The sequence below is a fragment of the Carassius carassius genome, chromosome 19 (genome assembly GCF_963082965.1).
Source record: "Carassius carassius chromosome 19, fCarCar2.1, whole genome shotgun sequence".
NCBI classification, from domain to species: domain Eukaryota; kingdom Metazoa; phylum Chordata; class Actinopteri; order Cypriniformes; family Cyprinidae; genus Carassius; species Carassius carassius.
The window spans coordinates 24,972,752-24,997,246 of NC_081773.1; the positions used below are offsets into that span (position 1 = coordinate 24,972,752).

The window sequence follows — 24,495 nt, forward strand, 5'->3', positions numbered from 1 at the left end:
AACAAAGACTAAAATAAGAATAAAAATAAAAGCAAACTGAAAATAGGCCTAATAGACTCTACAATAGTAGCCTACATAAATCTAACTAAATGCCTACTGTTGTTTATTTTTAAACCTTTGACTGCGGATTAAGACCGGAGTAATCGAACACTAAATTGACTCCATTAAGACAATTTCAACTTTGAAATAGCTTTTAATGTGGTTTTTGTGCATTTAACGACTTTGTTTGTCATTTAGCTTTCTACATTTTAAATTGTAATTGATAAATGAGTAACGTTAAATTAAAATATCGGGACCCATCATGCACTCTGAAACTGTTAGTCTGGTCTGGGTTACACGGAGCTTGACGAAGCCCACCGAATTTGAAACAGAAAACATTAGCTTAGCTCAATGCTAGATTAGCAGACCAATTATTAACCAAAACCATCAATTTAACACAATAAGACACAAAAACATGGGAAAGTTATTTGCCCTTATACCCGTTTTAGCACTTTTGTGTGCTTCCTGGCAAAGTGCAGAAGGAAACAAAGGCTATTTATACGCAGGTAAATGATTTGAGCCATATGCTAAACAGACTTCAGCATAAACGAACATAACTAACATTTCAAAACAGTTACATCGTGTATAGATGTTATTCGACATATCTTTATCTATGAGATTTTGAATTCAATAAAACCACCAGTTGCATTTAAACTATTCTTTATTTGTGTTGTGAACATACTGTATACGTTATATGAGCTGGACATAAAATATGTAATTTATGTGACGTTAAAGTTACTTTTCAGACCTGTAAAGTTAGTGCTTTCTAGATAGGGACATTGTTATTATGTAAAAATGGTTATATAAGTGTTACATAAGTATTTTTTTTAAAGACTAACGTTAACGTTATAAGGAAATAGTTCGTGGTATTTGGTTTTCCGGTCTTTTTCTTTATTTTAGAATAAGCAATATGGATAACAGTTTAAGTATCTGAGATTTTCAGCATCCAGACAACAATAACCACACATAGCTGGTTTGTCTGCATGTGTATGCAATCTTATCATGGTCCTTGTAACCTGATTTCTGACTAAGCATCTGTTTTTCATATCAGTTTCATATCAGTCATATCAGTTCCATATATATATATATATATATATATATATATATATATATATATATATATATATATATATTATGACTAATGAAGCCTTGTTTTAGGCCCTGTAGTACTTTATGGGGTCTGTTTTGTTCTCACTGTGACCAGTTTATGTCCATGATGAAAACAGTGTGAGAAGTGATTTCACTGGATGATAACAAGTTAGTCAATAAAAAAACTTTTTATAATGAATACTAATGAAAATGAACATAACTCTCCCAAGTAAAATACTGTTGAACTTTATTACTAAAAAGATACTGTACTTTTTAAATATTAATTAGGCCTATACCTTGATCATTCATGTTAGTTCACAGTGCATTAGCTAATGATAAGAGATATAACATTAAAATTGATAAATGTATCAATAAATTTTGAAACAATGAACAATGCTTTCACAGTATTTATTAATCTTAATGTTACAAAAAGACTCTTTTTGGTAAAGTGTTACCATTTCATATAAATCCAAACAGTCATGCCTTTATATGGTAATCTTTATCTACACAAAGGTCATAGCATTGAAGAACAAATATAATATTTGATACGCTTATAGTTTTAGTGTTTTATTTTGTATGTTTTTCAAATAAATTGTACATTTTTATGATTTATTTAATTATTAGCTTACCATCATCAACTAACAGATCTCCTGCAGTAACAGTTCACTTACGATCCCCAGATTGGGAAACCCTGCTGTAAATGAAAAACATAAATTGTGTGACTTAATACTGTTGGATAGAAGTAGCCACGCATAAGCATGTCAGGTTTTTATAAAGTGAGGATGTTGCAGTTGTATTAGTTCAGTGATTAAGATGAATTTATTCTGTGGGCAGAAGCTCTTCTGGTGCCAGTTGGTCTTTTTCTGGGATGCTTTTATACTGTTTTAGATATGGAAAAGAAGAAACGGATGATGGGGATTGTTAAATGAAAGCAGAGGAGTTCCTCTGATCCTTTCCTGATTCTGACAGATTGCACCTATGTGAAGGGAGACAGTGCCCACGAGTATTCTGGGAGTCGCTGCTTCTGTTACAGCCCTGGTACAGTAATCAAATGGAAGGACATCTGGTCCACCTTCAAGGTAATAAATTAAATTCATTTTTTAATTGGAACAACATAGGGTAAGTAAATAATGACCAAAAAAAAAAACATTTGGGTTAACTCCCTTTAAATTGAATGCTAACAAATCACAACTTGTTGTTCGCAGGTCAACGTGACAAGTGATAATGATGTCTTTGTCGTGTTCCCGGTGGAGATGGGAAATTGCCACCATCCAGATGATCTTCTGACTGTTATTAACTGCTTTGTTGAACACTACTGGCCGTCCACTATCAGAAGGGAGAAGTCTTTGGACATTCCTCTGGTTGATGAAGATGTCTGCTTCATGACCAAGTCGCCTAGAAGCAATACTGAGTATACACTACACGTCTCCAACAAAAGTGAGCCAGAAAAGTCACTCACACTTTATTCTTACAAAGACTAGTTTGGCAATGAATCACAATCGTGTTCTTTTTACAGGGATAAATAGAATGTGCTTCCTGCTTTTTGTGTGTGGGCTGGTGCTGTTTTTCGGAGCGGGAAATGTATGCAGGTAAGTGGCAATTTAGCTCTAGTTTAGATGTTCTGCAGTAGAGTTTCAGATTTAATTCTGATCAAGTTTTTTTTTTCTTTTTGCAAACAAATTACACCACCTTAAACTGGGATAAGATAAAGTAGTTTAATATAAAAATGACTTCTTTATATTTTAGGAATTGTTCACCTAAAAAATTAAGGCATTTTATGAAGAATCTTTATTCAGCCTTTTTTTTTTTAAATAGAGACCATGGTAAAATTGGTTTTCTGAAGTAATATTTTGGGTATCTTTTGATGCCTGCTTGTGCTGTATTCATATAATTTATATTATATATAAATACATTTAATATATAAACATGCATATGTGTGTTATGTTTATATAAACATAATAAACATACATACAGCACACACACATATATTATGTAAACATAAACTTTCATTTTGTATGTGATTAATCGCGATTAATCATTTGTCAGCACTACTTAAAATATATATATTTTAAAAGCTTTCAAAACAAGCTTTAAACTAAATAAACAGCTAAACAATTAAACAACTAAAATAGGGTCAGTATTATTTTAATTATTTTTAATTATTTTAATTCATGACCATTTCTTTTCTTTTTGCAGTGTAAAATAAAATAAATGTAATGGAAATTTCTGTAATTGTGATTTTTTTTTTCACTATAAAATATTATAACTGGCAAAAATCTGGAAGCAACGTGTTATTGCATTGGTCATAAAGTGTGAAATACCTTTAGTTCTTGAAATGCATGGAACTATAGAGTTTATTTAATTTGTACACATTTTAATATTCTGTAATTGTTTCAGTATATTGACACTTTTTTTTTGGGGGGGGGGGGCTTTAAATATGCTCTTGAACAGTGGGGGGCATTGCAGTTAAATGTAATAATTGTTTGCTGAAAATCTGTCTGTCTACCAATGCTTTGAAGTCCCAGCTGTATTAACATTGAAATCAGTGTGCATTTCACACATGATTTGATGACAAAAAGGCAATGGGTCTCATGTGTGTTGTAACTAGGGAAGATTTTTCTTGAATCAGCTAAATTTCAGGGATTTTTCTAATGCGAAAAATAAGTGGACTATGTTTATATAGCTTTTACAGTGCTTTTTTTTAAGCTTGACAGCTGTTGTCACTTAAAATTGATATTTAATTCATTTGTGGTTGTAACATAAAACACATAATTCTAACCGACTCTTCTTGTTTTCCAGGAGTCCACTGTTCTTCTACACCACTGGCGTTATACTAGGAGTCATCGCCACATTTGTTTTCCTGACGCTCGTGCTCCGAAACTTTGTACCAACGGTGTGTACCTTGATCATGATCACACAGTAATACATATTTCCTCACACTGATCAAACATGTTGGATGAGTAGTATGAGTTTAAGCCTGTCAAAGCTGTCATTTTTCTGCCAATGAGATTAAAGATAAAGGGAGGTGGAGACTCACTCCTCGACACAAACATCCTCAGTCATGTACATCAGCGTAAGGATTTATAAAAAAAAAACAGTGCTGTTCAATTAATTGCAGAATGATTGGCAGCTTACAGTTTTAGGGCAGGTCAGAAGGTCAAACACATTCACTAAGGCTCTGTTTCCCCCCCCCCCCCCCCCCAGCGAGGGCTGTTCCTGGTGTTGTTGGGCGCTGGCTCTGGTCTGTCCTACATGGGGATCCAGAGGGTGTTAAATGAATGGGATGACATTGTGACTGATCACTGGATGGAATTACTGGGTAACTAGGCAACTCATCTTGCCCTGTTTTTTCTTTGCAATCATCTCATCAGCTAATTACATCAGACAGTAAGCCTTCGCTAATGTTAATAAATGGTCTTTCAAATGTACCTTTTGTACAGTTTTGTGTTTCAGTTGAATGCCACGTCTTGTCTGTTAATTAGCTTGATGTGTTCTTTACACAATAGAATAATTCCTGTACATGTCATTTAGACAGATTATCCTTCTACACACTCTCGCTGCATGTTTCATCAGCTGAAGCGCTTGCATTAGTACACGCCAGCATCACATAGTAACAGTCGAGAGCAGATTGAGATTCACCTTTTGTATCGTATATCTTGGCTCCGTTAGTGTTATAATATGAGGGCCAAGTATTTTGAATGCTGAAATGACTGCCTCTTGACTGCTCAATAGACTCTATTCTCTGCCAAATCAATTTCCCTCTTCAAGCACTCGCAGTATGTAAATGCATCGGTGTTTGAATGCGAGAACCACAGGCATATTAAGATTTAGGGAAAGAAGCCGCAGTGCTGCTGGAACATTGATTTCTGTGCCTAAAACAAAAAGGCTCTGGGAGGATTACAGCCACAGTGAATGTCTGCTTTTTTGGCCCTTTTATTTCCTCTTTTTTTCTTCTTCTTTGTTTTCAATCAAAAAAGCATTTTGTGACGTACTGTCAAAAGGGTTATTTTTGTTTTTAAGAGCTAAAAGAGCTATCTGTTCATAATATAATAAATTCTCTTCAATTAATTATAGTGAGTAAATAATGACACAGTACATTAGTATAACCAATATTGTTACATTTATTTATCACCATTGTTCTTTGGATTGTATAATAGAGTATTTGGCAATCCATTGTTGCAGCAATAACCCATAATGTTTGCATTCAGTGAGTGTAGTAAGCTTGGCAAATATACCACATGACATCCACTATTTTAAATTGATTTCACAGAGTCAATAATGCACGTTTTAGCAAGTGAAAGATTGCAACGTGACACTAGGTTGTTTCAGCGTGTATAGTTCTATTGTGACTGTTGTAACTTGAGTGTTGTATGTACGTATTATTACTTTTGCTTTATGGACTGTTTATGACAGGCAAGCTCAGGCAGGCTGCTTCTGTCTGACACAAATTGGGTGTGCTTTTTAATTGTTACCTTACTACATAAAATGGTATGGTGCTGTATGAATGCATGCATGTGCAGAGAGGTCAATAATACCAAACTTGACATTTTAAAAATGATGTTGACATTTTCTCTTTTCTCTTTCTCTGCAGTTTATGTGCTCATATCTGGCTTATTTAGCTTTGCTGTGTGCTATAAACGTGGGCCCATCACAAACAAACACACCCTCAACTTTATGACGTGGTGTATGCAAGTAGTGGGCATGGTTATGGTGTACTATGGGATCACATTCCCCCCTGCCTGCTACGTACTGATCATGTTCCTGTTGTGCTGGAAGATTCTGCCCTTGGCCTGGAGCCTTCTGGTGTGGATGTGCAGGTAAGAAAAGCGCCACAAACTGTGTAACAGGAGACAAATTTTTAGGGCAGGGCTTTGTATTTTCCCCATCCAACTGAATTCAAAAACTGATCATCGTTACTTGCCTAAATGAAGCCAGGAGGTTGGAGAAAGGATTAAAAAGGGCTGGTGATGCTATACTTTTATGTTCCATTGACTTCCATTCCTACAAAAGCAAATTCAGCAGACAGGAGACAGAAGCTCATGCAAATTTAGCTGCGCACCAAAGTTTAGGTTTGGTGAACTCTGCCCTCCGAATTCGTATGATGTGAAAACATGGTGTAACCAATAGTAGATTGATAAGTCATAGCATGACGTCTTAGCTGAATTAAAAAAATTGATCTTTAAATCTATAAAAATGCAGCATTGCATTACATTACATGTGTATCATTGAATTCTCTTAGGAAAAAAAAAAAAAAGTCTAGTGTGACCCCAGTTCAAGAAGGATTTATAATGTCAGCCAAATTAGAAAAATCCACAGATATTGGCGTCAAAAACACAAAATCTTCAGTCTTCTTTTTTTGTTTGGTGCAAATAATGTGCAGACATGAATTGTATACAATAAGACATGCATTGAGAAAAATATTGTAATTTTGAGTTCATGCTGACGAAGTCTAAGATGGAAAATGAAAGCTAATCGTGAGCTGAAATAAACCTTTGAACAGGTAAAATAGGCCTATGTAATCATAAAAATTTGCTTGTTTTAACTTTGACTTTCTGCCTTCAGTCTCTTTTACTCACTCCTGGGCTTGATCCGGAGGAAGAAACGGCCCAAGGTCAGGCTACTGACTGAGGAGGAATACAGAGAGCAGGGAGAGCTCCACACCAGAGCCTCTTTGGATGAATTACGGGAGCACTGTAACAGGCCTGGCTTTCCTGCATGGGACACTGTGTTGAGACTCCGATCACCACATAAGTATTTATATTTTGTATTCATCAAAATAAGCGTATGTTCAAAGGTCACACGTACTGTATACATCCCATTTTATTTAATGATGTTCCTCACCAGTTGTTTTCTGCCTCTTTCAGGTATGCAGAGTTTCTCCGCAGTGGCAGCCACATCACCCAAGAGGAGCTTCAGAATCATGAGAATCAGTATGGGCTTGGCGGGGCGTACTACGAAAACCTGCTCTTTAACAGCAGCTCCAGCGACACCCAGTCGCACAGAGGAGAAGCAGAGGACAATAACGAAGACGAGCTGGAGAGAAACAGTCCCCCAACCCAAAATAACATCCCCAGTCCTGATGTATTTACTCCAGCTGTCTGCCCGTATCCCCCCGTCACCTACACCCCTCAGCCAGAACCCATGGATCCAGAAGACCAGGATTTCTTTTAAAATTGTCCTTCTGTCTGTAGGTTGAGTGATTTTGTTGTTTTAACAGAGACTTTTTGAATTGCAAAATATTTTAGGAAGGAATGACTCTAAGGAACATTACTAGGTCCATAAGGATGGTAAAAATAATCTTTTGCTCGCATTTGCTTTTAAATGATCTCTCAGAAGATGTGGGTTGTTTTTTTTTTTAGCAGGAGTTCGTATTCTACTACCCAGTGGGAATAACACTGTATTGTACATACTGTATGTTAATAGATAGTGACTGTGCTGCTCTCAGGTATATCAGATCATCAGGACATCATTGCAGTCGTTAATACATTTCCCTAAAATGACTCACAATGACTCAACACATACAGTACCACGGCAGTTATGTTATTTAAGGAAACCGTGCCCTCTAGTGTTGGTTAAAGAAACAGTTCTCTTATAAGTATCTTGTTGTTTACTCGTCCCCATCTTAATCTAAACCTCTGGCTTCCTCTGAACAAGTAGAGGATGTTTAGCAGAATCTACAAATTATCATATAGTGAAACTAAACGCGTTTCTAAAACCTCCAAAACGGACATCAAAGCATCGTCATGGCTTGCGCGTTCTGTTCCATGTCTTCTGACGTCATACGATAGAATAGCAGAACGTGTTACTATTAAACAACAACTTACATTTAGATCTATTTATCACATAAAGCTATCCTAGTGGCTGCTCAAAGAAAATTCGTTTTTACATTCCACTTTTTCATGTTTTTAAAAAAAATGTAAATATTTACTGGCTTACACGTTTGACCATTTGAGTTTACTTTTCGCGCCTCTTTTTAGCACATACCGGAAGAGAGTGATCTGAAATGTGCTCAATTTGTGGAGGCATTCCATTCACGCAGAATGAGCTTTTGCGCGGGGTTTCTTTTGCTTTTCTGTAGAAACATGCGCTAGAGTGACGCGTTTTGACCCTTTTAATTTTTTTTTTTATTTCATTTGTCCCTTGTGGCTTTAGAAGACACGGAAAATAGGGCAACATGACTAAGTTTATGGTCCTTTTTCTGTCATTTTTGGAGCTCACAAATTATAAAATTATAGGTAAGCTCATCGGACATTGTAATTAAAAAGCTTCTGCTTTTACGCACAATTGTTGCGTTCTCCAAGGACCTTTTTCATTGGCAAAATGAAAAAACTGCATTTTTCAAAAACTGCAAAACCCCAGAAACTGCGTTTTTGAGAGAATACAAAGGTTTTGTGGACGAATGCAGTTTCTTTGACTGCACAAAATCACTAAAATATTTTTTCCCCCTCCAATCTGATACTTTATTTTCTATCATCATAACCTTTAGTGCAGGGATGTCCAATCCTAGTCTTGGAGGGCCGATATCAGATTGGATGGTGCATCAACTCGTGCTGGTTTACATATCTGCATGCTGCCATTTCAATTTTTTCCTTTTTATTGAACTTTTATCTTGAAGAATGTATGTTTTTATAAACATTTCAAGTTTTTACAGTCTTTTATATTGCCATCTAATTTAATTAAAAAACACAAATGGCTAAATTGTCAATCAGAATATTTTATTGTTTCATCATATGTAAACATAAGCGGAGGTCACTTATACACAAAGCTGAGAAGGCAGATGGTTTCAGACACCATAGTGCAAATCAATACCTTTTGATGGTTTGTAATAGCTACTATTTTATGCATAGTTTTATGGATATGACTGGATATATTTAACAGAACAGAGCATGGCTTTTACATATTTTATACAGAGTAGATGTTTTTATATTTAAATTTGGTCACAAGAAATGAAGCACAATCAGTAAAATAACAAAGAATGCAAAGCAACTATGCTTCTCTATTGCTGTATCAAGTCCCATGTATATTATGCTGAAGCACCTCAGCTGTTAGATTATAAGCATTAGACGCTCTGTAATGTGCAGATCTACTCAGAGGCACTGACCTTCAAACATTCTTTACAGAGACTTGCAGGCCCTTTGTGAGTAAGGCAAGACATCTACTGTGGCAGTGCAAAGCATATTGATTTTATCGCCTCTGAAAACAAATCCCTCGCTAATATAGAATACCTGTAGGTCAACATAATATTTTTTGGTCCAAAGTCAGCGGTCACCTTTCACACCCCATAACATGATTCTAAATCAAGGCTATATCCCAAAGGGGTTCAGTTGATTTTGGATTGTGGAGGCTGCTGTTTGGAGTGCCCTGGCAATGGTGCAGAGTTCTCTACTGGTTCGTTTGTCCCTGTGGATGGAGACAGTTCTTCCACAGGTCGGACAGGATGAGTGTTTAGAGGAATGAATGCATTGGTAGTAGGTCCTTGGGAGAGATATTCTGCTGGACTTAATATATCGGGTTGTGATGATGTGGATTCATCAGCAGGTGGCATCGCAGAGGTTTGCTCATTTGTCTCCTACAAAAAGAGAACATAAAGGTTAAACATGCAAAATAAATGACAGAAGTAAGGTACACTTGATTTGTTAAAGAGTGTGCTAGAGTACTTTTTAAAACATTTTACCCCAAAATGTAAATAAAAACTTTATTTTTCAATTTTATGATGAGATTTTTCACATGTTCTTTCTCAATTCTCATTTTCTTAATGCATAAGAAGGTTTTTATTTTAAAAATATTTAACAATTCTCTATAGGGTTAAGATTAATGATACATTTTTATTTTAACAAATATAAAGGCAGTATAACAAAAGCATAAAGCTTTTTAAAGCATAAATCCAAAAATGTAAAAATTCTAAAAAGTGGTTCTTAAAAATACATTTTATAATATTTTTTCCTCAATTATCATTACATTATACCTAGATGTAACATTTTTCATTTATTCTTATTTAAAAAAGGCTAAAGAAATAATACTTTATTTTTTCAAATAAAAATAAAATCGCACAAAAGGCTAAAGAAATAATACTTTATTTTTTCAAATAAAAATAAAATTGCACAATCAGTTATTACTATGATGCATTAATACTTGATAATTTAAATAATTTTTAAATCAAACTTTGAGAACATGGGGTATAAATATATCACTAAAAATATGATATTTTAGGGTGAAATATGACCTAGACAGGTTTTTGGACATATTTCGTGAGACTTCCCAGCCAAGCATTTGTTTGAATTCAAATATGAGGACACAAAGTAGCTGAAGCACAGAAGTGTGTTTAAGAAAAGACAAACAAAACTGACAACAGAAAAGCATTTATTTTTGCTAAGATGTGTGTTAAACAATGGTGTTAGTAAGACTTACATAAATCATCCAAGAACACATTAAGAATGAGAGAGGAAATGCAATACCAGACTGTGACAGGACTGCATGCAGTTTTGTGTACAAAAATCAAAGTGCAAAGTTCATGGATTTTTTCTCACCATTCCCCTGAGAAAATGACAGCATGAATGCAAAGAGAAAGATTGAACAATTCAGTAAAGAGGTTTAAAATATAATTTGCCATCAGTATGAAATTGGTTTTCACAATAATTACACACCAAAAAGCCAACATGACAAATTAATAGATATAAATCAGAAAATTAGTAATGAAATGTTATTAAATAGCAAGAGTGAAACTTTCACCACCCCCTTACGTCCACATCCCAAATCACAAAGGGTGCCACCCTACCTGCGGGGCTTGACTTTCACCACAGGCTTTGTTCTTTGACAAAGCAACCATATCTCTGATCTGATAGAGGGCGAAAGCGATGGTGACCCAGGGGGAAGCAGACACCACCCAGGGCGGCTTGTTGACATCTTCTTGCTCTTCCTGATGCCTGGTTTTCTTAGGAGGCGTCTTTGATTCGAGGTTTGGCTGAGATGCCGATTGGTTCTGGACTAAGTCAATAGTGGCGATAGGCACCGGGCTGGAGGGAACTGGGATGTTCTCAGCCAACATCGAGCCCTCTGTAAAAGAGCACAAAGACGTAATCAATAAGCTGTCACAGGTTTCACTGCAGCAAAATGACCTTTTTGTTGTTAAACAGCAGGATGAAACATACTTTTATCCTCGTTCTGACCTAACAGCCACTGTATCAGAGAGAAGATGAGTAATGTGACTAGAGAGGCCATTCCGAGGCCTCTGAAGGTTTCTGCAGCACCTAAACAGGAAGTTTGCAAGATGAAAAGCTTGAAACTGTGAGCTGAAAGTCATTCACACTGAAAAGCACAATCTGAAAGTTATGCTTGATATATGTATATTCAGCAGGGGGTCCAAAAGACTGAGAATTTTATATATATAAATTTTATAATACTCTATACATGTTTTATATATATAAACACATATATATATATATATATATCGTGATATTATTTTACAATTTTACTGTTTTTATTGTATTTTTTTTTATCAAATAAGTTTTAAGTTAGACATTTAAAAAGATTTTTAAGAATTTATTCATATTTAAGTTGAAAACAAACTAAATCAAATGCAATATTTTCAATTTGGTCTCAGACTTTTGGATACAGAATAATGTAGAGTTCACTTTAACTACATGAGTCTGAATCTTTGTAACTGTGTCTAAATATAAAACAGCATCAAAGCATGCATGAGGCACATGTGTGGAATGTCTGTGATGTCACATGGTCTTTGTTAATGTCATACCGAAGAAGTTGACAAAAACCCCTCCCAGCATGGCTCCACAGCCTCTCCCCAGCCCCAGGTGCAGCCCCTGCAGGATGCCCTGAGCCGACGTGCGCAGAGCTGGAGGAACAGCAGCGCTCAAATATGAGATGCATGCCGCCCACACGGCTGCATGTGTCAAACCTGCACCACACATCAACATAAATAAACACTTGTGCATCTGCTTGAATGGAGAAACATTTATAATACATATGACCACAACAATAAGACAACATTTGCAGTTGATAAACAAACAAATCTGAATTTAATGTTGAAAAGCAGCTCTATACAGACACTACGTAATATGACTGCTACACAAGACCATTAAAAGTTCATCAGGAACCAAATGCAAAAGCAAAATAGGAACAAAAAACAATAACCAAAAATATTAAAATGTTTGCAGAGAGTCAGCAGTAGAACATGCTATTTAGGCTGTCATAATAGTAAAAGTGAAAATTCAAAAATACTTTATATATTAACTATATAGTTACGCCTGTTTTGTATAATTTAGTGCATTTACTTTCACAAATGAAATGTAATCCGTTTTATGTGATTATTTATTAACTTGTTATTACTTGAATAAATGTATCTTTTGGTTTGTCTGTATTGACTAATATAACAAGAACATTCATTTAAAAAGGAACTGTAAACAGCTTAATGTCACTCTATGTTGTGCCTAACAACTTCCTTTAATACGTTTTTTGTTGTATTGGATTGGTCTCACACTGTATTTTCATATTAATCAAATTATTCTTTAGAACTTATATAAATAAGCAGTCTTAAACGCTGATATACACTACCAGTTTTTGAAGAGCACAATTTTCTATGTTTTTTTAATTAGTCTCTTCGGCTCACCAAGCCTTTTTTTATTTGATCTAAAGCACAGCAAAAACTGTAATATTTTGAAATATTTTTTACTATTTGAAAAAAACTGTTTTCTATTTGAATACATTTTAAAATGTCATTTATTCCTGTGAGTTTCTTAGCATCACTACTCTAGTCACATGATCCTTCAGAAATCAGTCTAATAATCTGATTTTCATCTTAATTCAGATTCAATTCCATACTTTCTTTACCCAAAAATGAATGGTACAGTCTTACAAAAGCTTTTTATTTCTGATAAATGCTGATCTTTGGATCCTTCTATCCTTTAAAGAATCCTGAAAAAAAGAATTTACTCAACTGTTTTAAATATTGAAGATAATAATTAAAATAAAAATGTTCCTTGAACAGCAAATCAGCAACATAAGAATGATTTCTGAAAGATCGTGACACTGAAGACTTGGGTAATGATGCTGAGAATTTAGCTTTGATCACAGGAGTAAATCACATTTTAAAATATATTCAGCAGTTTTTTTTAAATAATACAAATATTTCAGAACATTACTGCTTTGGCTGTTTTTTGGATCAAATAAATGCAGGTTTGGCGAGCAGAAGAGAATTCTTGAAAAAAAAAAAGTATGGCTGGTAGTGTATAATGTATTTTACTCAGTTATAGTTTCAGCAAACAGGCCATGTGAGGTGGGAACAGGGTCATCCTGTACGCTGTCAATAGTCAACACAGTCGCAGGCCAGTAGTGGCTGAAGCAGCTAAACAGGCTTTTAAACCTGCTTAGAAAGTTTCAAAGGTCTTTTAATAACTGTGCTTTCCACAGAAACAGAAGAGTTCACTCTTCTAAGAACTGATGTTGACCAATATATTGTAGAGGTCGACTGACACTGTATGTGTTTTTCTCTTGCCGATGCTGATATTTAGAAATCAGGGCAGCCAATGGCCGACATATGATGCAGATTTTTTTGGCTGATTTTCCTCCCCCCCTTCATTCATAAATGAGAGTTTAAGTAAATGTTCATTTACAAGGTACAAGATAGTAATAGTATTAGTAGTAGCCTTATTCATAGTAATAATACATGGGTCAAAAATTAAGCACCTTCTCAAAACTATTTGTTTTGTTTATGTTCGCTGACAAATAACAGTGTTTCCCGCAGAAATGCAAATTCATTCTCTGCCAGCAGGAGGCGCTGTTGGAGCAGGAGAAAAAGTGGTTTCCCTGGTAATGGCGGTAATCAAATAAGCTCTACTTTATCAGCTATTACAGGAAAGACGAAATGAGAATGACATCAAAGCTTTTCTGAAGATGGTCAGATCTTTTCAAAGATAACATTCATATAAAAACTCCTGCGCTGTATTATAATTTTTAAAACATGCAGTGCTATTTATTTATTTATATTTCTTTGTACATTTATTTATTTCTAATCGTGGCAGGGATGGCATTCCATACTCAGTTCATTCAATGAAATATAAGCCTTTTCCTTTTTTTCCCTATTATTTATTTTGTTGACACTAAGGCCATTTGGCTTCTAGCAGTGTCCAGCGTTTCCCAAACATTTGTGGCAGCTCGTCACAATTTCAAAACTGAGCACCACAAATAACTCAATGTATGGGAAACACTGGACACTGCTAGAAGTCAAATGGCCATAGTGATAACAAAAATAAAAGTTCACACATATTAAACAGCCTGCTGCTCATTACTGCTTAAGAGTGCACTGGCAAAGAGCAATGACATTGTGGAGGCTGTTGTTGGACCCACAGACATATTTTACGAGGTAAGTTAACGTGCACGTTATTATCAGCCCAGGACTTTCGTCTGAATTGTTTATACTTTTACATGCAAATGACTTGTTGAATTATGAATATAATAAGCACAGTTGGTATAAATTCTAGCAGGATAGCCTGATAGCACACATACATCTCAGAGACGTCTATTTGACGTCTGCATTTAAATCTAGAAGATTTATTTTTTACAGTTTTTGCTCAATTACAATACGTCCATGGGCTGCTTTCTATCAGAATGTATAATTTAGAATAGTAACATCTTACAGACGTCTGGCAGTTTGTACACAGCAGCTGCTTTCCAGATTAAGTGATCTTTAATAGACATCTTGCAGACGTATGTGTGCTATCTTAAACGTAGTCTCAGACTCAGACATCACGCCCACGGACCGTTGGCTGAACATCTGATGCATATGACACACAAAAGTGTAAAAACTTCAGGAGTTTCAAAGTCGTCATCGGATTGTTTGAATCATACAGGATTTCTAGGACATGTATGTGTCGGGTTCTTTAAAGTTTTGTCTGGAAACAAATATGACGTGTCGCCAAACCGCCTCATGAAAGAAGAAAGCCGCCGTGTTTACAACTGTGACGATGAGCGCTTATCAGGTTCTTTTAAATGCTGGATTATCAAAAGTATGTGAAATATTTAAAGTTCACGACATCTTTAAAATACATCTGAGAGTTTGAAAACATTTTAAAGAGACATGTCGGTGTGTTATTGTGACGGCATTTCCACGCCCCGAAACGTGACGCTGAAATGTAACAAACTGTGATTGGTTGTTTGACATGTCGGTTAAACGGCATCATGGGTGGGCCTTGGCCAATGAAAGCTGCAATGGATTCCAGACCTTACCGTCCGTCTGAGGGTCTGGCTATGCAAGACTAGGTAAAACGTAATTATGCTTTCAAAACAGTCCGTTTTGCCCTGCCATCATTAGCTGAAGCTAACAGTTGCCAACTCTCGCGAGACAAACAAGCATCTGAAGCTTCAACAACAAGCCCAATATTTTTTTTATGATTTATTAACATTAATATTTTTAATTCCCAATAAATGAGCCTGCAACATATTAAACTGAAACTACGACATATGACAAACATGATGGGCTGAATATTTTATAAATTAGCCTTCGCCACAGCACTTAAATTATTGCACTAATTGGCCTTTAACTGTGAGCAGACAGTGTCAATCAATTGGAGAATACGGCGAACATAAATGTAAAGAAACTAAGTTGCTTGTCAGATTTTCAGAACAAGCCACTATATTTTATGGAGTTGCTCCATCTCAGATTCAAGTTGCAGATTCTCCGGTACAGCTGCCTGCAGACGTGCCTGCCTATAAATCAGCCTAGCTTGCAGCATAATCGGTCGATGCCGATTAATTAAAAATGGTCAAAAATCGGCCTGATTAATTGGTCGACCTCTAATGTATTGTTACATCTAGGCTCCTAAGTATCAGTAACAAATGTCTTTTAGCTTTGAAATAAAAACAGCATTGCTTAAACCTTTCTGTTTATTTCTTAACTGTAACTGTGTGATTTCAACAGCATATCTAATGTGCAATAAACTGCCAGATATACTTCAAAAATAGCTAAATCATGTCCTTAGATGATCTCGATGTCAGCTGTGGTCACTCAAGAACACAGCCTACCAATCCAAACTCCACTTCCTGTTTGATAAGGCCAGTTGAGCAACACGAAAAACCCTGATTTCTCACCTTGAAGCACTTCCATGGGTAAAACTATCCATGCATTCTCTAGGTAGGAGATGTAGAGATAGCGTGCGGTGTTACAGGCCAGTCCGATATAAAGGACTCTAAAAAGAAAGAACACAATCATGTATTATTTGAGTCATATTTAATTAATGCACGTGACACAATGCTTTCTGTACAATGAAAATGTCACACTGGGTGTAGCTAAACCCGGTTTGTTTATAAAGCCTATTGTAGTTAAGGCTGGGTGTTGCATTTGCTGGTGATGTCAGTCTCTATTCTGACGCCCGAATGAATGACTCACTCTGTCTTATGTAAGGGCTGTGAGCGTGACCGCACAAGATCTCGCCAGTGCTAATCAACAAACACTGAAGCTCCAACAGGAAAAAACAACGTTAATGTCATTAATGCCAGTTTATTTTGAATGTTGTTTCCTGGAAAACCGTTGTTTAAAAATTAGGTATCTCATTTCTCTGCTACCGGCATCACTAAGCATAAATTATAGTCTGCATATATTTTCTAGCAATTTTTAATTAAAACATCAAAACATGGGCGACATCTCCAAACATTCAGTTTGCTTAAAACCCGCCCCTTTTTATGATCACCTGCAAGCTCAGATTGATAATAAAAATAAGGAATAAAAAAAGTTTTTTCTTTTCCAATAATCCTTTTAACTGGGATGTACAGTATGTCACATTACAGAAGAAAGGTCTGTTGCTACTTTCGTTTCAACGTAACTTTGAATAGAATAAAGATGGTTTCCAAACAGGTTTCCTAAACACTCTCCCTGTCTACCATTGGTTGAACAAATACATAGCCCCACCCCAAACTCACACCACTGGTTACGTCAGCATCGCTGTTGTCGGGCTGGTCAGGAAGCTCAAATAGAGCAATGTTTTTCTCCACAGTGTTTACACATTTTTGTTGGAATCAACCTACTAATGGCTTACCTATAGTTGTGTGCATTTAAGGCATAAAAACACCAAAAAACTATACGAAATCCTTTAAACAGGAGCTTTTAAACTGCTTTCTCCATGCAGCTACACGCAAAAAGTTTTATACAAAATTTGTATTTATTTGTATTTGTATTTTTTTGTATTTTTTATTCCTTATTGTGTTTTTTGTTCTGTCGCTGTTATGTTGCACTGCGGAGCTCTGTCACGAAAACAAATTCCTCGTATGTGTGAACATACCTGGCAATAAAGCTCATTCTGATTCTGATTCTGATTCTGATTCTGAAAAGCAGCTCTGGGAGATAGCCATGCAAATGTTGACTCTACAAACTGCAGAGAACATTTCACTGTACACTATTTTGGCTCCACCACACCCTTTGCCTTTAGAAAGCTTTAGAATCGATCCACAAAAGAAGCATGCTCAGTGGATCAATGCTGTAAAGCCTAGACAATGTGTGATGGGGCTAATGGCAGGATAAAGTTACAGGCCTCTCCGCAGTCATGACTGAAATAGGCCACTTAACAAAGACTACAGAGACAAAACCGAAGGTATCACACGGATGAACAAATCATCTCCATAAGAAGATTCTATAAATGATTTCAAAATGTAGAATACCAGAATTTATTATATTATATTATTTATCAAGAACAATGAAAATTTTGCTAATAGTTTTATACTTATATAAAACTTTATATATAAAATGTTATTCAATAAATCTTATCACATCTAGTCACGTTGTGAAATTTGAAGTAAATATTGTGAGATAAGTCACATTATGAAATATAAAGAAACAATTTTGATATATAAAATAGCACTGTGAGATAGTCACACAGAATGAGATATAAAATCAAATTGAGATAAAAAAAAAATTACACTGTTAGAGAAACCCCAATTGTGAGATATAATCTGTTTGTCAGCTATCAAGTAATAACACAAGCATTTCTGCCAGCTTCACCACCTCAAATCCATTAGATTTTATTATTATTATTATAATTTTTTTTTTTACAAACTGAAATGCTCAGTGTGGTAAACCAGAAAATATATTTTGTATTGAGCTGCAGCTCTGTTACGCAGAACAATTACAAAGCCTGCAGATGCAGTTTCCTGCTAACTAATCAGCTTTTCACAAAACAGCATCTGGCGACAAACATAACAGTTTCAGGGTTGTTTAAGGGTTCTGTATCACAAAACATCTGCTAAATGCTACCAGTTAATGCCATTAAAAATGCAAAGACTGAGCCACCATTACAACTTGAGCTATCTTAAGGTGATTCATCTTGTTCGCTCGGATGAGCCGTTGCTCTGGGAAATACCACACACTTGAGAAATACCACAAAGCAGATTGAGGATGTGAGCAGACCTTTCCATCTGCCTGTTTACCAGGGCCCAGAAACACATGGTAAACATCCTGAAAAAGGGTGGCCTGCATCTTGGTTGTACATTGTGTGCCAAGGCTAGGCAGTGCCCATTTAGAGCTTAGTCAAAGTCAACAGTACTTACTGAGACACATTCAACAATTCTGAGTAAGCCTAATGTACACAACTATGCAACAAATATGCCAGCCTATATGTGTTAACACAGACATGGCACAAGAAATAATTGCATTTACATCGCTTTTGACCAGATGTTCTTGGTCGTATTCTCATAAAATATTAAGCAACCAGGCTATGGTAACCATTAGATGAAGGCGGTGCTTGGGCACAGGTCCAAAATACATAAACACTATATTGGCTCTGCCCGTACAAAAATTTGCTCAACACTAAACCCTGATCATATATGAGTGTTTAGCTTTCGTGAACTTCAGAGGCCACCTGTCTATGATATAGACAGACAATGCATAGTAGATTGTTCAACTGAATATCATATAATCAGTAAATCATTTATAACCCAAGCAATATTTTAAAGCAATCAGAATGTATTGACAACATCAGGAAAAATACGCCTTTCCATGCACTTTAAACTAAACTTAAAATTCGTAAAATAAAAGCTGATTTGAAATTGGAATAAATACTACAAATATAAATAACGCTATTATTTATATGACTATAAATTATAAATAATAAAAAATACTGCTTCCAAAGATGTTTTCTTCATGGCTGTGGCTACCAATAGATTTTTACTGACACTTCCTATTTAATATATATTAATATATTTTCTGGTAAAACTGCAACCAAGCAGTTCATTCATCCTGCCCAATTTCTTAATTAAGCTATGTTTTGCTTGGGTATGGTTTAAAGAAAAAACAATAACTGGCAATAAACAAGGGTGTTGTTCACAATGACAGTGGAATCTTCATAGGCGTCTTATGGGTTCACACAGGATGCATTCTTAAGAACAACATAAAAAGATGGGGCTAAAAGTAAGCAAAACATGATGCACCAGTTAAAGACGTCACCTAATGCATGTTTACATAGAAAAATAATTAAAAGCAGCACAATAGAACACAAAAATGGTTTCTGTGTGAACCGGCTCTCATCTATCCAACTCTATCAGGTGGAAGAACATGGTCTGCACTTTCATTAGTCGCCGCTGCTCATTTGCATTCAAGTATGCTCGTGTGCACAATTGTCTGCTTAATTGCTCAGCTGTCTACTCTCACTGAAACTGACTGAATCTTGGTTTCTACAAGTTGCTTTCAGTGTGAATGTCCCAAATTACAGGAAAAGCCTCGGCAAACAACTTGCATTGGAAGTGGACTAAACAGGCACACAAGCAGTAAGTGGTTATCCTAATTTGTCTAGCACATGCAAACCCGCCTTTAAACAAATCCAATAAGACTTCTAATTTATATCCCTAAATTAATATTCTTAATTAAAGCCCCTACATTCCACAATAAAAACTTAATACAAGTGCAGTTTAGTATAAAATATGCCATATATTTCACATAATTAAGTTCCCACCTGATGTGTCCAACAAGCTCAATGAGTTTGTGGCTGATGAAATAAGCGGCCAGCTCAGACACGTGACTGAGCACTGAGCAGATGCCAAAGAGAGTGGTGGTCCCCTTCAGGTCCTCCAGATGCCAGAAGAGGAAGGTGAACACGAAACCGTAACCAAACCCCATGAACCAGGCCACAAAGAGAACCGTACCATACCGGACGCCACAAATGATCCGGAAGAGATCTTTGAAGGGAAAATGTTGCGGGTTGCTCTCTGGGCAAACGGGTGCATCATCTGTGCTGGACTCTGGAGACGAGACTTCCTGCACGACTTGAGGTATTTCCACATCCCCCTTCTTGTCCCTTTCCTCATCTGACTGATAAACCCTGTTGTCAAAGTGGAACTGCGTCGCCACTATCAGTGCTGAGGTCATCAGGACTCCAAAAACAATGAACGCAATTTGGTAGTTCTTGTAGTCGGGCAGGACACAACCCGAGCCCTGGATGATGATTGTGATGTGCGTGTGGTCAATCCAAATGCCCACCGACAACATAGCGATACCCCAACCCAGAGATCCCCACATTCTCTGGAGTCCATAACGATCTCGGTGTTGTCCCAAGTACTGAAGAGTGATGGTGTCCACAATGGTCACAGCCGGGGCGCTGAAGAACTCACCAATGATAATGACCAAGAGGATCAAGAGAAATATAGTATCTACTTGTTCCTTATTAAAGACTATAAAATAGTCACTGAGTTTGGCAGTAGTATCTTGTGTTTCAGTTGTCGAGGTAGATTTTGACGTTACTGTCGAGGGACGGGGCGACGTTGTTGTAGAGTTAGACAGCATAGTAATGCTGACAGGATTCTCTGTGGAGTTTCCAGAGGGAGTGCTTGTGGTATTTACATTTACACTTCGAATGTATCTAGAGTGAGGTCCATATGCTGCTAATATTGGCCGAGAAAGCGGAGGAGCAGAGTACACATCCTCAATCAAGTATCTTCTTTGTCTGGTATGGTTACCAGTTTGCGTATTGTTTGTAAAATTGCTTGGTGTCCCAACAGTAGGGTCCTTACTGACACAGGTCATAGCTGCTGGCTTGACAAAGCCGATACCGCAGTTGAAGACCACCCAGCAGAGTACAGAAAACAGTAACACCACCTTCCCTTTCTTGAAGCGGTCTGCCACTACTCCCCAGAAAGGCGCACTGCAGAACTCTATAAAATAACGGATCCCAACTAGCAGGCCACTTTGGCTGGGTGTCATTCCCAGCTGCTTGTAGTACACAGCAAGCAGGGGGTGTAAAGAGCCATATGCGGAGTAAAAGAAGAAGTAGAAGACCTTGGAAACCAAGAGATGATTGTCTATTCGTGCACAGCACCTCTCTGTGCAGTCCATATTCTGAGAGGGCTGAGAAGGGCGTGTGTCAGTGGGGGCAGTCGGTGCTGTTTGACCGGACGGTGTAGTGTTTGCCACCTGCCCCAGGGACAGAGTGTTAAATGGTTCAGACAGAACATATTTCCTTTTTTGGTCCTCCTCATCATCCGTAAGGATGGCCACCCGATCACTCGCCATTTCTGTGAGATAAACATAAATATCAGTTAAGGACGTTGGATAATGTCTTTACATTGTAGCTTTAACTAGCAATTTTCAAATGTTGGGGCATAACCATTTGGTCAAGATTTGGCTGTTTTTTGGGGGACATTTAGTTGGTAAATCGAATATCATTAACTTGAAGAACCAAAAAATATATTTTCCATTGACAGACACTGAAAATAATGCCAGCAAAATATTTCCCAGTTTTACAGTACACATTTTGATGTTTCATGGGATATATTTTTTCCTTGTCTACTGTCATTCACATCATATTATGTGACCTTGAAGAGGTTGAGACATAGTTGCACAGCCAATATGCATTGTCATGATGTCATTTTTCCTGCAGATCTGATTAGGTAACTTGCATTTATGGGTCAGGTGATTGTCTCAATAAATACATAAATAAATAAATAAAAATAACCAAAAAACAAAAACCAATAATCCTATGCAAAGTGTCCATCAACAAAGACACATACACATGGGCTCATAATGTTCATAATGCAATTTTCATTGAGCATAATAGGCTACTGTCTAAAATAATCTAATTATCTATATTAATAAAAATAAAAACGGTAGAACAATAAACGGTAGAAAAATAAACTTCAAGTATGTTTTCTTTGTGATATCAAAGCCTGTAAATCAGACTACAGTATTTTGTGTTAAAGCTGTCTATTTTTCTATTCACCCATGCTAATAATTTGCATATCATTGTCTACATAGTTCATAAGAATACTGGTACATTTCAGTGTTTAATATTAAGTACACTATAGCATATTTTTGTGGATTGAACAATTCTGATACAGTCATCAGTCACTCTATGTCCAGTTTTTTTTTTTTTACCTGATTCTAAATCCAATTTTACATAAGAATGCAGCACACCTTTTGTCATCAAAAATGATGACCTTAAACCAAATCAATTCAGCAACTGCCCTTGACTAACAATAATAAAGATTTTTTTTTCATAATTACACATCTAGTTCATATAATGTTGAATATCAGGTAGTATTAGTAACAACTACATTCTTAGGAACACAATTAAGAGGTGGAGATCATTGGGCTGTGGAATGAAGTAAAGTCAACATTCAAAAACAGCAACATCATAATAAACTTCACAGGGTGTAGTCCCTTCTGAAAATGAGTAGCCTAGCCTGTATTAACACTGCATATTGCACAAACACAATACCTACATGTAGTTACAAACACAACTGATTTCTTGTACAATGTTTCAGTATAAAGCAGCCAGCGGTGTGGCTCACTTACCCGGTTGTTGTGAGGAAGTTTATGTTATTTCACCGTCTGGCGTTGAAGGAGGACGATCCCTTCAACAGACTGCTCTCTCCGTTCAGTCATCATTTTATTACCATCCTAAATTTGTGCTCACTATTAACAATCCTCAAACAGCGATGTATTCCGGTAGAGGAAAGGAGCAGGTTTACTGTATGGCCGTTTTCATCCGACCTGACGTCAGTCTCTCACCTGCTCGTGATGTGCGCAGTGGCTGTGTGTTTGTGGCACTGCCTTCATTTCCACTGATGTCATTAGCAACTGTGACGCCCCGTTTCGATCTTCAGTTCATGAAATTCTGTTTTAGATTTACCTTTTTTCCTCTTATAGTATTTGCCCAAGAGCAGATGTCATGTCTAAGATCAGTCAAATGTTGAAGATGTCTAGAATTTGTAATTAATCAAAAGGCTGTAGTATAGTTACAATTAACTTCTAATGGAGTAAAATACTTCTCTTTGAATCACTTATTTTAATATTTGATTTCTCTTTTTAATAATATTTATTCCTGGTTAGAAATGATAGCAAACCCATTTATTTTGACCAGCGAACTCATGTAACAAACCAGCTGCAGAGATTGTGATAAAACAGCGACATCTACAGGCGCTCAATAAAGTTCAAAATAAATAAAATAAATGAAAAACTGACAGCATCAAACTTGAACGCATAGATTTCGGCTACAATAAATATTAAATTACAATACAATACAGTATATAAAAGCATTTAACTGCAGCTTTAAGTAAATGTTCTACTACAAAAAATGAAAGACAAGCCGTTCTAGGACCCAAATCTGTGAGTCATTTTGTTATCTGTTAATTTTCATGAACCGCCCGAAATTGATTCTCTAGAATGAATCCTACTTCCCACCCAGCGCAAAAAGAGAACCGAGCACGAGGAGCCGATTCACAGAGATGAATTTACAACGCAATTTATGAGAGCGAAGACCGAATAGAACGAATCGATTCGCCAGAATCAACGTCTGAGTCGACGAAGGGCCACGCGTCCTATCAAACGAAGCTCAAGAAGTTATTTAGGCCGAAATAAAAGAAAAGAAAAGAGAAAAGGAAGCAAATGTGATAGCCTATTTCTTCATCCTTGAAAACATTCAACAAAACTTAACGAGGTAAAAAATTGTTTTATCTAGACTAAGTTAAACATAGGTTCACTTGCAACGAGGATAGGCTACGTTTGATATTGAAACTTTGTCTCGCCTTGCTAACCTGTAACGTAACTTAAATAACGCCACAATGAAAAGAGACATGTAAACATGTTTTGGAGAAAAACTTTTACTTGCTAGCACAATATATTAGTTGTTGATTAACTTCAAATAGTTTTTATTGTTCTGATGTGAAGTTCAAAAATACTATCCAATTTTATAATGACCACTGATAAAACTAGATTATGTTTCTATACACTGATCTGTTTTGGTATTCCATAGAAAAATGAAAGTATTACAGTTTTGGAACAAAAGGAGGTTGAGTAAATGATAAAAGAATTTAAATTTTTGGGTTAACTTTCCCTTTAAATGTGAACAAATTATTTTGATTCTTCCAAGACTTTTAAAA

At 36.3% G+C, this 24,495-nt stretch overlaps 3 protein-coding genes across 6 annotated transcripts in view; 2 read left to right on the plus strand and 1 right to left on the minus strand.

Annotated features, from left to right (window-relative positions):
* The first annotated feature begins 325 nt into the window (after positions 1-325).
* Positions 326-8,221, plus strand: LOC132095453 (nuclear envelope integral membrane protein 2-like). Its single transcript, XM_059500456.1, has 9 exons — positions 326-545; positions 2,098-2,207; positions 2,334-2,565; positions 2,645-2,717; positions 3,928-4,021; positions 4,333-4,447; positions 5,720-5,945; positions 6,691-6,879; positions 6,993-8,221. The coding sequence occupies exons 1-9, from the start codon at positions 455-457 to the stop codon at positions 7,297-7,299; spliced, it is 1,437 nt and encodes a 478-aa protein (XP_059356439.1). The 5' UTR covers positions 326-454; the 3' UTR covers positions 7,300-8,221.
* A 605-nt stretch (positions 8,222-8,826) lies between these two features.
* On the minus strand, positions 8,827-23,169 carry LOC132095454 (major facilitator superfamily domain-containing protein 6-B-like). 2 transcript variants are annotated; one of them, XM_059500457.1, is made up of 7 exons: positions 22,910-23,168; positions 20,076-21,630; positions 16,228-16,325; positions 11,879-12,040; positions 11,277-11,375; positions 10,904-11,181; positions 8,827-9,697 (listed from the first exon to the last, which is right to left on the minus strand). In XM_059500457.1, the coding sequence occupies exons 2-7, from the start codon at positions 21,626-21,628 to the stop codon at positions 9,449-9,451; spliced, it is 2,439 nt and encodes an 812-aa protein (XP_059356440.1). In that variant the 5' UTR covers positions 21,629-21,630; positions 22,910-23,168; the 3' UTR covers positions 8,827-9,448. The 2 variants fall into 2 exon arrangements, 1 of the variants encoding a protein (XP_059356440.1); XR_009422446.1 differs by having other exon boundaries at positions 9,560-9,697; positions 10,656-11,181; positions 22,910-23,169.
* A 770-nt stretch (positions 23,170-23,939) lies between these two features.
* Positions 23,940-24,495, plus strand: part of LOC132095455 (striated muscle preferentially expressed protein kinase-like) — a 58,827-nt gene continuing 58,271 nt past the window's right edge. For all 3 annotated transcript variants that reach the window (XR_009422448.1, XR_009422451.1, XR_009422447.1), the window contains exon 1: positions 23,940-24,053. The gene's annotated coding sequence lies outside the window, so the exon portion shown is untranslated. The remainder of the gene's footprint in view (positions 24,054-24,495) is intronic.